Source organism: Siphateles boraxobius, unplaced genomic scaffold, assembly GCF_051911475.1.
Source record: "Siphateles boraxobius isolate OS27281-9 unplaced genomic scaffold, OSU_SipBor_1 46, whole genome shotgun sequence".
NCBI classification, from domain to species: domain Eukaryota; kingdom Metazoa; phylum Chordata; class Actinopteri; order Cypriniformes; family Leuciscidae; genus Siphateles; species Siphateles boraxobius.
In genome coordinates, this window is record NW_027509097.1 from 5841193 (window position 1) to 5859320 (window position 18128).

General features: G+C 37.4%; 1 protein-coding gene across 19 annotated transcripts in view; it reads left to right on the forward strand.

Annotated features, from left to right (window-relative positions):
• Window positions 1–18128, forward strand: part of camk2g1 (calcium/calmodulin-dependent protein kinase (CaM kinase) II gamma 1) — an 80411-nt gene that overhangs the window by 48059 nt on the left and 14224 nt on the right. For 11 of the 19 annotated variants that reach the window (XM_077200395.1, XM_077200399.1, XM_077200383.1 and 8 more), the window contains exons 6-13: window positions 2492–2564; window positions 5039–5141; window positions 6220–6303; window positions 7524–7618; window positions 13104–13226; window positions 13967–14050; window positions 14165–14207; window positions 14931–14993. In XM_077200395.1, the coding sequence (XP_077056510.1) occupies window positions 2492–2564; window positions 5039–5141; window positions 6220–6303; window positions 7524–7618; window positions 13104–13226; window positions 13967–14050; window positions 14165–14207; window positions 14931–14993 (668 nt within the window). The remainder of the gene's footprint in view (window positions 1–2491; window positions 2565–5038; window positions 5142–6219; window positions 6304–7523; window positions 7619–13103; window positions 13227–13966; window positions 14051–14164; window positions 14208–14930; window positions 14994–18128) is intronic. The other 8 variants (XM_077200401.1, XM_077200386.1, XM_077200392.1 and 5 more) reach the window with 1 other exon arrangement.

Consider the following 18128-nt stretch of genomic DNA (forward strand, 5'->3'; position numbering starts at 1 on the left):
AGCCTGCAGTGAGCAGGTCACACTCACACACACACTCACTCACATCTGATTCAAAAGCACAAAGTGGGCGATCCCTTTTGTGCAGAAAAACTGAGAGCCTTTAATGATGGTGGAGTTGCAGAACTGGCAATCAACAGGTGCCGCACAAAAATGCATCCTTTTGCCCTCAGTTGGCCCCTCCTTTTGAGTGCATCATTCCTGCAACACTAACAAAAGCATCACTGAACTGCAAAAACCAAAATTCGGTCTAAACAGGTTTCCAGAGTGGCACTGAAATTACAAGGTTTGAACGGTGTCTTCAGGAACCAGCTTCGAGTGTGTAAGTCTCTGAGGGACTCTTGATTCCAAGTTAAAGCCCCAGGCATCCAACACAAACACCCTCCAGCAGTTAGCTGTGTTTTAATGCGCTCATACGGGACTTCATTGTAAATTTGGTTTACAAGAGTTGCATGATGCCAGTTTAGCATCTAAGCTTTGATATTACATAAGAAAAGACAGAATAAAAAATTTATGTGCGTGTGAGAGAGAGAGAGAGAGAGAGAGAGAGAGAGAGAGAGAGAGAGAGAGAGAGAGAGAGAGAGAGAGAGAGAGAGAGAGAGAGAGAGAGAGAGAGAGAGAGAGAGAGAGAGAGAGAGAGAGAGAGAGAGAGAGAGAGAGAGAGAGAGAGAGAGAGAGAGAGAGAGAGAGAGAGAGAGAGAGAGAGAGAGAGAGAGAGAGAGAGAGAGAGAGAGAGAGAGAGAGAGAGAGAGAGAGAGAGAGAGAGAGAGAGAGAGAGAGAGAGAGAGAGAGAGAGAGAGAGAGAGAGAGAGAGAGAGAGAGAGAGAGAGGTATTTTGTGTCCAGTGGGATTCTGAAAATGGAATGCTGGGCTTAAAATAACCAAATTTGGCCAAATATCCTCTGTGTGCTATTTTAACATTAATATACTCAACAGGATTTTTTAATCTGCTTCCTTATCTCGTGTAATCCACTTTTCTTATTCCCTTATTCCTTATGGCATGTCATAACCAAGCATGGTAAAGTGACAAGTGATCAAATCTATATCTTTCCCTGTTTCATGTAACTGGAAACTTGTCGTCTAGTTAGGACACGGTATAAGTCTGCACTTTTGAATATAATATAATATAATATAATATAATATATTATATTATTTAATATAATTTAATATTTAAAAATGGTGAATATCTATATTATATTAAAGCAATAAGCCGTGGTTTACTGGTGAATTTACAGCTAAGGGGCGTTGTTAGGCTCAATGCGAAGTGGAGCTTATTGCTTCACGGGGCTTATTGCTTTTATAAAACGGTTATTCCTCATACCTGACAAGGTTTCATAAAATAAACACACAGACACAAAAATGTAATTCTTTTGATAAAAATATTATTCTTCCGCCAAGCAATGTAGTTCTTCAGAAGCAGAATGGTTGCCAGTAATTTGTATGACAGCGTAGACCGTATTGTTTGTAGAGAAATTTACTAGTTTTGAACGCGGCTCAACCAATCATCATCAAGGACTAGAACTATCCATTTTGTTTTATATATTATATTATATTATATTATAAAGCTATTCATCTGTTTTGCTAAATACTACAAGTGACCTATGAAGAGAAGTTGATTGTACACACTCATGACCTAACCATCATCTATTCCATTTCCTCTGAACAAACTCAATAAGGATCTAAAGAAAGGCATGCATAATTTCACATTAATACTAAGTATTTTATTTATAGTAGCTTGACACCAAAGCAACACACACACACACACACACACACACACACACACACACACACACACACACACACACACACACACACACACACACACACACACACACACACACACACACACACACACACACACACACACACACACACACATACACACACGCATATTCTGGTTCATCTGTCCAGGTTAGGCCTCTATAACATTGTTATAGGATTACATCTTTAAGAGGGATGAGATAATGTGTGTGTACCTGTCTGAGAGTGAGGTGCTTTTCCAAGAGTAACGCTCACCTCAGCTATCCCACAATACCCTGCTCATCTTATGTGCCTCAGTCACATTACACTTGTCCCATGACTTGGCTCATTCTGCTAAAGTAACAGTAGTACGTGCATATGTAGTGTCAATCATCCAGTCATGTTTAATTGAATTGCTTAATTGAATTGTCCAGCACAGGCTGTTGATTAACTTTACTGTAATCAATTTCAAGGGTTTATTTTAATTAACAGATTGAAGTTATGGACTTCGATAAATTTTTCAAGTTCTCAAAACGACAAAAAAAGAAAAAAGTAAAAGAAAAAACCTTGTGGAAAACTACCTTTTTGAGGGAAAATTAATGGAAAGGAATGTAAATATAAGGAAGCTGACTTTATTAAAGGTTTGTAATAGAGTAAATAGAAGGTTAAAATCACTATTTAGCCATATTTTGCCCCCTCACTTATCCTTAGGATCTTTCTCTGCCACTGATTGATTTATTATTCTGTTTTTCAGCCAGTGCATCAATCAGATCCTGGAGAGTGTCAATCATATTCACCAGCATGACATCGTGCACAGAGACCTTAAGGTGAGAGAGCCAATCGCCACGACAACCCCACACATGGCAAACGGGACGTCTCTGAGGGTTTCCATGTTGATGCCCTGCCCCACACAAACACACAGATATACACATACAACAGTATTCCTGCTTTTGTTTATCATTCCCCTCATTTTAATCAAAGATGACTTTAGCTAACTGAACTACTAATCTGTAGTTCTGGTGTTTTCTCTACAGTTCAAATGCTCAAATACGTACTAAGACTTTTTGTACAGCGGATTATCTTTGTTTGAAATAATACTGTCTTTTCTAACAGCACTAGTTAAACAATTCATTATATTACCAAATTAATCAAGTGCATGCATAAACATCACACTTACGTTGTGTCACCACTGCAGTGCGTGTGAATGTATGAAATTAGTGTGTGTGTGTGTGTATATGTTGTCTTGACAGTGCCAGTGTCTTTGATAATGCAAACAGACACACACAGATTTATCACGTCCTCCTATTGTGCATTAGTCACATACACTGCCCTCCCCCATGTGTATGTGAGCTCAATGATGAGCAGCAGAGATGTGCCCAGGCTGGTTGCCATAGCGAAGAACGTGATACGACAACTGTTGCTGGTATTGCCGGAGAGACGGAGGGATGTGGGAGGGGTCACCTCGAGTCTCACCATCCCTCATTTGTAGTCTCTGCATTTAATGAGGGAGAGCGAGAGATTCACACCTATGGGCATAAATTTCCCTGCATCCTCATAACAGACGCATTTAAATTCTGTGCTTGAATTTAGAACTAGAGTGAACTCTGCGTATTGAGAAGATATATGTGCTGTAGCTAATAAATCAAGCCTATTGAGTTGTATATTCGAGAACTGGAGAGGAAATCGACTTTTCCAGCCTATATTTTAGTGTGGAAGGCTTCCATTCTGCCTAATATATCTTTCTGGGCCTTTTCACTTAGTTGTGTACTTGAAGCTCCTGGATATTGATGCATGTTTGTGTTTGATTATCAAATTTGGTGCACTGACAAAACCACAGGAAATCCACCCTAATATTTGCTCAGCATAACTAGCAGTAAAAAAAACTCTATTCAGATGTGCTAAACCTGTAAGCTGTGTATAAACTCAATTACCTGTGGAGAGATCTTTGACCTCCAAAATCTGTCCTATCCTACTGAGCTGGTTTGGTGCATATAGTGAAACCACCTGTTCATCTGCACATCTGATGGTGATACACTTGTCTTCACTGATGGTGTTGAAGGTTGCAAAGTGGCTGTATTGTTGGTCTTGTGTTTTCCTACTGCTGGATATCCTAATGCCACTGTTAAATTTAATAACGAAAATTTACCTTATTTTTAAGACCATCATTTTTTACATCATTATTTTATTACAATAAATTAAACCGATTATTCTTTTTAATTTTAAATATAACATCATTCTTGTATTCTCATATCTGCATTGTTTAAAAATATAGAAACTACCACTCTAAAGTTTGGGATCAGTATAATAATTTTTTTTAAAGAAATACTTTGTGTATTCTGCAAGGACATATCGATCAAAAGTGTATTAAACTTCACAAGTGACAGTAAAGACATTATTAATTATATTTCAAATATATTTTTTAATTTCTGTTCATCAAAGAATTGATAATGATAAGAAATGTTTCTTGAGCAGCAAATCGGCAGATTATAATGATTTCTGAAGGATCATGTGACACTGAAGAATACAGTGATAGAAAATAGTGATTTTTAATTATAATTAGTGCTGTCAAATGGATTAAGCGTGATTAATCGTATCTAACATAAAAGTTTTTGTTTATATATGTGTATATACGTACATTATTATATTTATATAATAATGTACGTAATAATTTGGCTTTTGGCTTGCTTAGTTGGGGACATTTAATATTCAATAATATTATTGATCTGCCTTACTTAAGGTGGACGTTGACTCAATTTTCTTTTAGAAACAAACTCTGTTATATTATTTTCATGTTATCACTGTGTAGCTGCTTTGATACAATCTGTATTGTAAAAAGCGCTATATAAATAAAGGTGACTATATATATATATATATATATATATATATATATATATATATATATAAATGCTGTCAAATAAATGAAACGTATCTAACAAGTTTTTATTTACATAGTATATGTGTGTGTATATATATACAGTATATATCTTTTTTATATTTATATATTTTACATACATGTCTGTGTGTGTGTGTGTCTGTGTATATATACATATACACACATATATATGTATTAATATATGTGTGTGCATATACAGTATAGAAATATAATAAGTGACGTCTGGTGGCTTTGATGCTGCAAATTGCTGTCAGTGTGAACATCTCGACACCAGTAAACTGTCCCAGCTTTGCACCACACGCTGAGCACGGTCAATCCCAAATAATCTTTTTAACCTCTATTTGGAGTCGATTTGAAATGTTTGTGAGTGTTTAGTGTGTTAAAAGCATTATCTGCTTTCCTCCTCAGCCCGAGAACTTGCTGTTGGCCAGTAAGATGAAAGGAGCGGCAGTGAAACTGGCAGATTTTGGGCTGGCCATCGAAGTGCAGGGAGATCAGCAGGCCTGGTTTGGTAAATAACTCTGACTTCAGCTCTAATTCTGCACCTCACACAAACTTATATTTGTGAGGATGTCAAGAGGATTTACTACACTTATCCAAATCTTTTCCTTACAACTTTTGTGGATTTTTAGATTTAAATTATATTTTTACCCAAAAATTTTTTGGGTGATCGATAGGCAACAGTAATAGTAATGTTTACCTCAGCATTCACCTATTGTTTTGCCAATTTACTAATACTTTTTATACCTTATTTTCTATGGCTAGTGTATTCAATTTTACAGGATTTACTGTATTTGTGAGGACTTTTCAGACATTTTCCCTACGCAACTGTGCCGATTCCCTCGTAAAATTCATTCAGTTTATCTTGAAAGGATGTTCCGACATTTCCCGCTCCATTACCTGCAGTCTGAAATGGATTGTAATGGCCGTAAAGGCTTATTTTCTGGCCATGCTAAATGCCAATCTTTGCCCATTTCATGTTTCGTTTTCACACATTCCTGTCGGTGTGTGAAAGATTCTTTAGCTCTGAAAATGTCCCTCACCAGCTGCATTTCCTGGATTAAATCACCATGCACGCTTATTTCAGGACTTGTGGCCCCCTACTGGCGGTTGGGTAATTCTGCTGCCATTCTGCTTTAGTGCCAATCAAATATCAGCACAGCGTTCTTTAGTTTTAAATAGGTAATCATCTTGTTTTGACTGAAGTATGCCTAGCTTTGTGAAGAGAAAAGCCCCGTGGGTGGAATAATTGTTATATACAAGCTATATGATTGGACAGCACAGAATTATTTTACCACAGTGGGCAGCTGTTTAAAAACTCACCTATTTTCAGCCTTTTTCAGCCTTGCCAGTGCTGGAGGGATGAAGCTATCTCAGCGCGTCATCATTTTGGCTCTGAATGGTTCTGGCGAATGGAAAAATCCATCTAACTATCCACACACACATGCTTAGAATTATTCGCATTTCAGTGAATATTTATTTATTAGCTGAGCTACATTGCCTACAGGAGTCTTCAGTTTGCATCCTTTTTATCTTATACTCAGAGTGAAGAATGTTCACTTTTCAACTTGTTTGCTGTTTTGGCTCAGGTTTTGCTGGCACACCTGGCTACCTGTCTCCAGAGGTGTTGAGGAAGGATCCCTATGGCAAACCTGTGGACATCTGGGCCTGTGGTGAGTCTTCAACAGGATCCTTAACCATTAGACCTCTTGCATATTAAGTCCGCTTGAACTGCTTCCCATATTAACAGGTTGCAGTATTCACAAGGCACGAGTATGTCATGCTGCATAGCACTGCAAGTAGAATTTCAGTGCCGGGCCTATTTTTGATTCGCGTTGCATGCTGAACTCAGCAGAAAATATAGTGTAGATGCTCTGTGGACCTGTCTGTCAACACAATCTTTTGCAAAACATGCTTTAATGAAGCAAATAATGAGTGAATTCAGGGACATTCGTCAGCTTCAGGCTGCAGGTAACACATGCAGCCAACAAACTACACTTTCTTTTTACATAAATGATTAGGTACTAGTCAAGTGTTGAGTTCCATGTAAAACAACTACCATTTGGATGGAAATATGGTTTTGCTTTGTCATATGAATTGTATTTCACAACAATCCAGAAGGAAATTAACTCACTGTGCATTAAAATTGTGTAATGCACATATAGCCCTGGATTATCCCGCTTATACCATGGTTACCTGCCAACACTAACAAGGTAAATGTTTGAACCACAAAATTTGACAGGAAGGGTTAAAATTACGGTTAATTTTGTTCGCTACGACTCGTTAGATGTAGCATTCTGCATGTTTTAAATCAGACACTGAGATAAAGTAGTAAGAGTACATTTATTTGATTGAATTATAATATTTATTTTAATGAATTATTGAGAGAGAAAGAGAGAGAGATGTGCATGTGAATTACCTGCGTCTGTGCCATGTCTCTCAACTTACAATGAAGCTGTGAGATTAATTACTTTAAAAACTGCAACATTACCACCTCTTTGCTGAGTGATATAATGTAGCGATTCAGTAGTGAAGCTAATTTATTTATAAAAGTCCTGGGGCAGCATTGACAAGTTTCTGTGCTCCTGAATGTTTCTGTGTGCGTAGCACAATCTCTGATCTCTCTATGTGTGTGTTTGTGTGCTTCATTGAAACTGGAACTACCTGTGCATTACATGGTTTGAACGCGCACCTTCCAGCCAATCAGAATGGAGTATTCTGACAGATCATGGTATAAACGTACTGTAATGCAATCAGTGGAACAACTTCATAACCATGCTGAAAAAAAAAACATGCTTGGAATGTCTGTCAGCCAGTCAGAATCAAATATTTAACAGTTATGAGGTAACTTGTTTCTTTTTCTCTTGTTTCCCTTTCTGTCTTTCTTTCACAGGTGTAATCTTGTACATTCTACTAGTGGGCTACCCTCCATTTTGGGATGAAGATCAACACAAGTTATACCAGCAGATCAAGGCTGGAGCTTATGATGTAAGTACAGTTGTCGTCCAATGCAGCCACACTCTCTCACTGTCTCTGACTGTAGTTAAATCCAGCTCGAAATAAACCCTTCATCTGATTGGTCTTTGAATGCACCATCAAGTCTTTAAAAAGAGGGCATTCACTAGGAGTGTAAAAACTGTTTTTGCCTTGCACATTTCCTTTGGTCACATTTCAGTCAAATGTGCATACATTTTAAAGCCAAGTTTTACTTTTAAATCATATTTTTGGTTGTTTCTAATTAGTCCAGTCTCGGTGAATTCATTAAGTCGTTTCATAAATCAGTCTAGTGAGGCTTGTTTAATATTAGACCGCACATCACAAGGTCTCTACATCCTTTTAGAAAATCACTGGAATTTCCCAGAAGGATACCGTTGACACCGTTTCCTGTCAACATTTGCGAAATCACTTGGAATAAAATTCAAGAGGCAGAGTTGTGCAAGAAATGTTTAAACCAGTGGCAATAATGGGCCAAGAGGTAGAAATAAGATTTATTAAAGCTTGGAGACAAATAAAATATAATGTAATCAAGTAATGCTCAAACAATTAATCAATGAGCTGGAATTTATTTATTTTTTAAAATGTATTTTATTTTATATAATTCAGCCTTTAATGAATTATTAAATTTTCCCATTTATTTTATAAAAAATTCCGGCTCATTGCTTAATTACTCCAGCATTATTTGATTACAACAGATGTTGCAAGGTCTCTGCAGCACTTACTGTGGTCCAACTGCCTGTTTAATTTCTGATTGGGTGCGATTTAGAACTACGGTTGCTGTTATTGATTATGTCAGGCCCTCCCTGACGCATTGCAGAGAGATGAGCTTTGCTTAGAAACCCTTGTCCCTGAGTGTATGTGCTTGTTTGTTTGCTTGTGTGTGTGTTGCGTTTTTAAATTGTCCATCAATTGCATCAGCGTCTCCACGCTCAGATGTATTTAGCAGGACATGGAGCGAGTGACTGCCCCAGAGAGATATTCATTCCATTAAAATGTATGTGTCAAATAAAGGGGAGGAGATGATATGATTGTGGCTTGTTGTGAAAATGGAGTGAATGTATGTTACACTGTAGGGTTTGGTGGTCACAGTGTCAGGCCAGGTCAGTTCACCTCAGGGGATGGTGATATGACAAATCTTTTATCACAAAATATATAAAACAATGTAGTTATTTTTTCTGAAAACTCAACCACAAAATGGTTTATATCGAGAACACATTGGTGGATGGAGTAATGTAAAAAATTGAGTGCTCATACAGTACGAGCGTATCCAAATTTTGCATACTCTCTTATTATTATTATTATTATTATTATTATTATTATTATTGTTTCACCCACACATGAATTCAAGACAAATGGCACAGACCAAATAGCACATATAGTCATGTGTGAATCAGGTCTCCCAGAGAAGCTTACCAAAGCTTATAATAGGGAGCCTGAGGCATATTAAAATAATACATTACAAACAAATACTAAACTAAACACCAGTCACATAACAATGATATCATACAAAAATACACAATACAACAAGAGACACACAAAAAGTAAATCAGGACAATGCTTTTAAGATCAACTGTAGTCTAGGTATGCCACTGGCAAGGTTATAGATATAAACATAAAAGTTCCTTTTTTAGTGTTTTCTTAAAGATGGATACATATTTCAACACCTTCAGCCTGCCATCTAGCTCATTCCAAATCTTTGGTCCTCTACTTGTAATGCTCAAATTTGCACTTTTAAGTCTTCTGGTTTTACCAGTAATCAGATGTTTGTTCCTGGTGGCATGAGCATGTAGCGGACCACTAATTGGAATGAGCTGAGATAGCCTGCTGTTTGTAACATTAACTACTTGGTGCATAATGCCCGCATTGTGGTATATGTTCAACTCAGAAAGCCGGAGGAGACCTAAGCGGTGAAAGAGGGGTCTAGTAGGAGTGTTGTACCAAGACCACGATATAGCTCGTATTATCTTCTTTTGTAGACTTATTAATTTATTTAAATGACTCGGGTAGGTATTACACCAAATTACGTTACAATAACTAATGTGAGGTTCGAACAAGGTTTTGTACAGGGTAAGTAGAGCAGGTAATGTAAGATAATGCCGTATTCTGAAGAACAGACCAACATATTTTGAAAGCTTCTGTGTCAAGTGATCAATGTGGCATTTAAAGTTTAGACATTTGTCAATGTGAACTCCCAAGAACTTTGTAGAAGTGGTTGGTAGTATCTCCTCATCATCTACATTGAGGCAAAACTGTTTTGTAGCTGGTGCCCTTATATTTGATTGAAACATTATATAATTTGTTTTTTTAATGTTGAGGGATAATTTATTGCACTTGAACCAGAACTGCTTCCCATACAATTGTTCAACTGCTTTGAACAATTTTTTGTAGTTCTTCATTTAAAATAATTTGTAAATCACTTGAATTTTTATGTGACAAAAACAAATTGGTGTCGTCTGCAAACATCACCTTTTGAAATATTTGAGAAGAATTCACAAAATCATTTATATATATGTTAAAAAGTAATGGACCCAATATTGAGCCTTGGGGAACCCCCTATTTAAGTTCTTTCGTTTGGGATATATGGTTATTAATCATCACGTATTGTTTCCGACCATATAGGTAACTTTTAAACCAATCAAGTGCTACTCCTCTAACACCATAATGATGTAATTTCTCTAGAAGAATATTAAAATCAATAGTGTCAAATGCCTTAGATAGATCAAGGAAAACACCAACTCCACAATCACCCTGGTCTAAAGAATCATTGATTTTTTCAACAAGATCTAAAACAGCCATAAAGGTAGAGTTCTCTTTCCTGAAACCATACTGTGATCTTACTAAAATATGAAGCTTATCCAAATAATTCCTTAACCTGATATGTACCACTCTCTCTACAGTAATACCTTAGACAGAGATGGTAGAGCAGAAATTGGATGATAATTGCCCATATTATTTTTGTCACCTGATTTGTAAATTGGAGTAATTCTGGCTATTTTTGTCATACTTGGCACTAGGCCATACAGAAGTGATAGGTTAATGCAATGTGTAAGTGGCTGTGCTATTATGTCTGCAACAGCTATCAGAATTTTACTACACATTCCATCAACCCCTCCCGTATGAGAACTCTTCAAAACTGTAATAATTTTATGAATTTCAATTTTGTCAGTAGGTTTCATGAAGAAAGATTGCATGTAATTTCCATAGAGATGGTGTCTAAAAGAGGATTCGTTGAAAGGTCTGATTTTTTTGGCAAGATCTTCACCTAATGAAACAAAGTAATCGTTAAAACTATCAGCTAATAAAGGTGAATTGTCATTCGAACATTCGGGTAACACAGCTGACTTCTGGCCCCTGTTTAGAACTTTATTCAACACAGCCCAGGTCCTTTTAGAGTCACCTTGGGCTGCATTTATATGTTCAGTATAGTAAACTTGTTTACTCTTCCTCATAATATGAGTGAGTCTATTTCTAAACTTAAAATATTTGCTTTTATTGTCATCATTGGGATTTTTCCTATAGAGCTTATAAAGTTTATTTTGAGCCCAGGTCCTTTTAGAGTCACCTTGGGCTGCATTTATATGTTCAGTATAGTAAACTTGTTTACTCTTCCTCATAATATGAGTGAGTCTATTTCTAAACTTAAAATATTTGCTTTTATTGTCATCATTGGGATTTTTCCTATAGAGCTTATAAAGTTTATTTTTACATTTGATAGAATTGAGAATCCCTTTAGTAAGCCAAGGGTGATGATCATCATTTCTGCACATGACAGTCTTCATTGGAATAGTATTGTGGATGGACTCCGTTAATTCTTGAATTAGACTGTCATAGGCAGTCTCAGGATCACGGGTTTCATACACACTAGTCTTATGATGCTTACATTGTAAATTAAAGGCATTCAAATAATCATTATTGATGTTCAGAGTCAAATAGTTTTCATTATATGTACATCATATTTTCATTGTACTTCATGAGAGAAGGAAACATTCAGCTGAGCATGGGCCCCTGATTTATATAATAAATGTGGTATTGCCTCATTGTATAGTGTAGTCAATGAAGATAAATGGGATGGTTTTTCATCCCATTTGATTGTTTTCTCTTAGTATTTGAAAATTGATGGACTCAGAAACCAAATTATATGATAAATAATGATGAATAATTAGTGCAAAAATACTATACCGGTCAAAAGTTCTAGATTTAGTGTTCAAAAACATTTCTTTTCAATGTTATCATCAATAAAAGTAATATTTGTATGGAAACTGTGATACTTTTTTTAGGATTCTTTGATGAATAGAAAGTTCAAAAGTACAGCATTTATTTGAAATATAATTTTTTGTAACATTATCAATGTTTTACTGTCACTTTTGACCAATTTAATGCATCCTTGAGGAACAAAAGTATTTAATTTATTTTTTAAAAAAAATCTTACAGAGTTTTGCAAACTTTTGCATGGTAGTGTATAACAGACGACAATAAATATTATAAAGATAGTTCTGGCTCTAAATTCTGATAGGATGATTGCTTCTGTTGACTTGTCCCACTCTTTATTGTTTTGCATTTTTCTTTGTTAGCACGTTATCACATAAAGTAAATAACACCCAGTAATGTTGGTAATATATGTACCATGGCATAAATCTTAATCCAAATCTCTACAGGTTGGACACATTGCTATTGTCACACAGTATATGCCGTAAGAATCAAGAATAGCAAACCTTACCGTGAGCTTCTCTGTTTTGTACTTTTGTAACCTTTCGTCATGTGGTCACAATCAATGAGGGGTTAATTGTGCCTCATCATCCATTACAAGCTTCTGTCACTGAGCCTTCCGGCCATGCGTTCACATTTGAATGCGCCGTCCGCAGTCCTGAGTGGTCGTCTTTGCTGAAGCAGCACACAGCAGTGCAAAAACGCCCCACCCATGACATGTTTTAGCAGTGCCCTGAGCCAAAAGCACAGCTGATTCAGTGTGTGTAAGGGCTTATGAGCACCTGCAGTGTTTCTAAGTACAATCCACATGCTCGTTTTAGCTGATGCAACACAGCTTGATGCGCAAACAAATTATACTTCCTGGAACCCACCCAAGGTTTTCTTGGAACTGACAAAGGATTTGTAACGGCCACATTAAGATCTCCTGGTACGAGAGAGGAGGTGCGACACACATTCAACACTGATACAGACACAGCTTTTTATTGGCTAATTACAACTGCAATTTTCTCTAGTTATGGGCTGCAATGAAGCCATGAGGTGTGAAATGCGCAAGCAACATGTTTCGAGCACCAGCCGTGCCGAATAGCCCGACTGTAGGAGGACTGACTGGCGTGACTCATTGAATCGTGTACGCTGCCTTGTGACAGGTTTAATTTCATTAGGCCTTAATGCAGACTGCTCTGTATGTGTGTCAGTACGTATTGTGGTGTAAAAAGCTGTCTCCTGCATTTAGATTGCATATCTAACACTCAGATTCTTTCCCCTACAGTTTCCTTCTCCGGAGTGGGACACGGTCACCCCCGAGGCCAAGAACCTCATCAACCAAATGCTGACCATCAACCCAGCTAAGAGAATCACAGCAGAGCAGGCCCTCAAGCACCCATGGGTCTGCGTAAGTTATCTCTGCTGAAGACTTAATTTACCACAAGCCCTGAGCAAGAAAGAATCATTGAGTTTAATGTGAAATGCAGCCTTTCACACTGTCACTTTCCACATATTTGAGCTCTCAGAATAAGTGGACGTGTTTTAGGTCAGAATAAGGTGCTTAAAGGAATATTCACTTATAAATTAATATTGTCATTATTTTACATTATCTGAATTTTGAGTGTGTCATACATTTTGAAAAATGAAATTGAGTAATGTGCCCGTTGCTCTTTTCTTTGCAACTACAATGAATTGGGATTGGAGATTTCAAATCTTTTAAATGCATAGGTCAAATGATTTGTTCACAAATTTGACATTGTTCTCGTTCTTGAGAGCAACTCAGCTAGGACATTGAAAGAATAACATAAACTTCTCTTTTGGCCTTACACAAAACTATTGTATGACTTCAGAAAACTTAGATACAAGAAGTCATACAATAAGACATACAATAAGTTGTATGAACTACTTTTATTGTGTTTCTTTTTGAGGCCTGAAAGTTCACCATTCATTGAATTGGAAAAGGTACAAATATAGTGTGAAAATAACCCATTGTGTGTTCCACGGAAGAACACAATTCATACAGGACCATGTGAGGGTGTGTGTAATAAAACAATGTTCTTTTTTGGGTGAACCATTCCTTTAATTGGTTCAAATACCTCTATAATGCTGATGTGCAATACTTTCTTTGTCTTTTTTTGCTCGTTTCAGCAACGGTCCACTGTGGCATCCATGATGCATCGCCAAGAGACTGTGGAGTGCTTGCGCAAGTTCAATGCCCGCAGAAAACTCAAGGTACAGAATGAGTTTGAAGGGCCCGTAGACTATCTCCAGTCTTCATCCCTTGGGTAATTAGTGCTGAAAGTCCTGTTGAGATGGACTAAACACTATTTTTCTGTCTTTATTCAGGGAGCCATTCTTACTACTATGCTGGTTTCTAGAAACTTCTCTGGTGAGTTCCCTCATTCTCCTGGGATCAGGTAGGAAAATGCAAAGTCATGGATGAACTTGACCCACCTCTTGAACTCTTGCTCCAGTTTTCACTATAAAAAAAGATCTCCAAAGGCTGACTCAGTAATTTAATGGAAGGAAAATTCACTTTTGGATTACAGGAGTATAATGTTTAAAATGTTTCTGCTCCAAGTCTGTATCTCGGTTTCTTTGAGCTGTTAAGGATTTCTCTCTGAGGCTCGAGGATAACAGTAAAGGAATATCTATAACTTTCTTCTACATTTGTTTAGTTAACATTTGCACAGTTTACTTCCTGAACAGACAATGATTAATTGTTTATATAATTATTTGTGCAGGTATATCTTATGTCTTTCATACAGCAGGTTTGAGAGCTTTAGCTTGATTTTAGAGACAGATATTCTAGACCAGAGTTCCTCAAACTCGGTCCTGGAGGGCCACTGTCCTGCACAGTTTAGTTCCAACCCTGATCAAACACACCTAGCTGTGCGTTTCTAGTCATCCTGAAGACATCGATGCTCAGGTGTGTTTGATCAGTGTTGGAGCTAAACTCTGCTGGACATCGGCCCTCCAGGACTGAGTTTGAGGAACCCTGTTCTTGAACTTAATTCTTTATAAAAAACTAAAAAACAAAGATAACTTGTTCAGTAGAGGGTTTGAAAAAATTCCATAGCTTCTCCCAACTCAACGCCTCTCTGTCCAATAGTGGGCCGGCAGCATACCAGCCCTGCTGCTCCCACCACAAGCACTGCCGCGCTTGCACAGGAAGGTATGTGAGAGTGCATCTCCTCACCTCGCCACCAGGGGGACCAGCGAGCCCCCTCCACAATTCCTTCAAACCCCCGCCCTCCCTCTGCTCTATCCAATCAATCAGCATGCATCCAATGGGAAACCTGCCTTTCTTGCCATCACTTGCATAAATTATTTGGTTTACCTCAGTCTTCACTCTCATGAACAACGTCTGCTATATAGTCTTGGAGAAGTTCTCACATTTATAAGGATAGTTTCCATTTCTCACATACACGTCATGCATTTGAGCAATGTGTGAGAGTTTATGGATTAGCATGTCATTTTTTTCAGCCATGTTTTTACTATGCTTTGCTATTACCTGACCATGTAACATTGCATTCACCCAGCTAGCTTTTAACTTAAGTTGTAAGAAGTATTAGAGCAGGTCCAGTTATCTTCCCACCTCTAATCTGGGTCTAATCAATGAAGTAGATCATTAAAATTAAAGAGTAATTCCTACTAGGCATCTGTAAAATTCAACTTTAAAAAAAATATATATTCAAAATTAAAACCATTTTCTAGGATTTAATTAAGTATTTGGTTATAGATTGATTTTTTGTTTATGAGATTTCTTAATTATTTTAAATCTTTTTCTTTACTGATCAGTCTTTGTTACCATATTTTGAGAATGACTCTTATAGGTATCTTACCTTTTGTTCATCTCTCAAAAACTATTTATTCATCCATCGCCATAGATCGGCTCTTTTTATATGTGAATGAACAATATCTCATTTCATCTTGCAACTATCCCCAGTTCAGTTTACACACAGTGGCTCTAGGCAAACCAATCCAATCAATACCACAGCACTATATTCATGTTAACGATTGCCACCACGAGACCCAACATCGGCTTGCATGCATTATCGTCTGCATGGAGTTAAAAACGCGAATGCCGCTGCTTCTCATTTGATTAGACTTTCTCTTTTCCTCTGTCTTTCTCGCTCTGTTCCTCTCGGTTAAATTGCTTCAGCCCTTTTTGGCTCCCTCCTTCCCTGCTGTTCAGCTTTCTGGTGTTTTGTGCTATTGGGTTAAATAGCTTCTAAGTGAAGTCTGCTTTAGCTTAAGATACAGGACCCCGGTCAGGTATCTGTCCTCAGCCCGCCTCTGTGCTCTCCACCTCATGGAGAATAATGAGGTTCGGATGGGATGGAGGTTTGGGGAGTTCTTAGATCTGTGTCCTGTGTCATTAACTAAAGCAGACCTGTGCAGCCTAGCCAAGCCACCATTGCCCTACCACTCTCCTTTCAACTCTTCCTCCTCCCCTCGCCAAGTGCGCAGGGGCTTAACTACATGGACGGGCAGGAGCGGGGTTGGCTTGCTGCCAGTCGTCAGACCCGATGTAGCTGGCACACATGTCCTGTGAGAGCCAGGTGGTCTGCGGGGAAGGAGGCCCGCTGGAGGGCAGATGGACGACACTGTTGACAGTGTCTCTGAGTCAGGAGAAAATGGAGAGAAGGTCTCTGGTTCCAGTTGTGTTGTCTGATCAAATTGAATTGTTACTCTCATACCAAAGTCTGGGACAGCTGTCTGTCAGAACCAGTAAATGTCAGCCAGCTGTCATCTTCAACAAGCTGTGTCTGAGCAGCTGCCGTCATGGTAAGAATGCTCCATATGTACAAAATGGGCAAAGGAGAACAATTAGGAAAAGATCAGATCCTTGCAGATCCCTCAGGATTATGGAAAACAAACAAGAGCTCATTGTTGTCTTTTTGAACCTGTTAATATGTACTGTTTTGGTTGTTTCAGCAGAAAAAGGATCTGTTCAGAATAGCATACAACGTACTTCTCTTACTCTTTCCGCAGGATTTTCTGTATCCATAAAATTCTCCAAGGAGCTATAGAAAGCTACCCATTAGCATTCCCATTAAAGTAGTATGAAATCTGGATGCTGCCAGGAAAATGCACTCTATGCGCACTGTTTGAAAAGTAAAATATATAAAATGTGTAAAAAATATAATTTTACCTCTATGTACAGCATCCATGGCCTCAATTATCACAGACAATCTCAATTTAAATGTATACACTCCCGTTCTTTTTTTTTCTTTTTTTTTTTACAAACTGAAGGACAATCCAAAGAGTTTAAAGTTGTATTTAACCTGGAATATTCCTTTAATGTTCTTTTGAGCTGTCCAATCAATGCTCTCCATCAGTTCTTGGCTTCAACTAGTACTGTAAGTGTTTATAACTCTTTATATTCTGTTATTGTTAAAGCCAGTCCTCAAGTTGAATATGTACGATGTTAACCAATAACCAGTGATAACATTTCATCAATGTTTCTTCATTCTTTTTTAAGAGCTTTTCATTATATGACCAAGCTAAGACTTACTGACCAATAGATTATGAAGATATGGCATGTTAGTATGTCTGCTTTGTCGCCTGTTAAATCTATAATATATCATTTGTTGCTTGCAAAGGTCTGATTTCAAGGTGTATTGAATGTGTAATGGCTGTTGTAATTGATTTTACTAGCTCAATCTGCTGCCTTAAAGACCTTTTTTTCTCTTTTGAAGCCTGACGCATTATTTAATAGGGGTGTGAATATTTGGTTTGAATTTAAGTTATTTTCATTTGAAATTTGGTCAATTATTTTTGTTATGAATATTAAAGAAACGGATGCTTAAAGCGTGTCGGGACATTTAAACGTGCAAAAGATGTAGATTGCTGATATGGATTTGGTGGATATTTATTATGGAAAATCGTTTGAAAAATGTACACAATAAATGACTAATAAATGCATTATGCAATTGTAAGCAGTTAATTAATTGTTGTAGCCAATGCATTGAAATTTAATTGATTCATATATTCACCCCTGTTATTTAAACTGCATCAGGATGCCACATGACCCTTTTTTGCTTAGTATTATCTTTAAATCAAAGGTGGTTACTGCACTTTGTTTGAAAATGAGTTAATTTCTTCCTCCTTATATAATTTATTTCCACTCAGCATTAATCGTGGTATGACTGCAGCGTGGCCGTCCTGGGGTCCCATATCCATCTGATTGTTCCGCAGTATAACTGAAGACTGCTGGCTCAGCTTTCCCAGTCACAGTCTGTGAATCCTATGAGACATAGTTAGATATGTGAGAGACAGTGGAATGGTAATGAGTTGAGGTCTA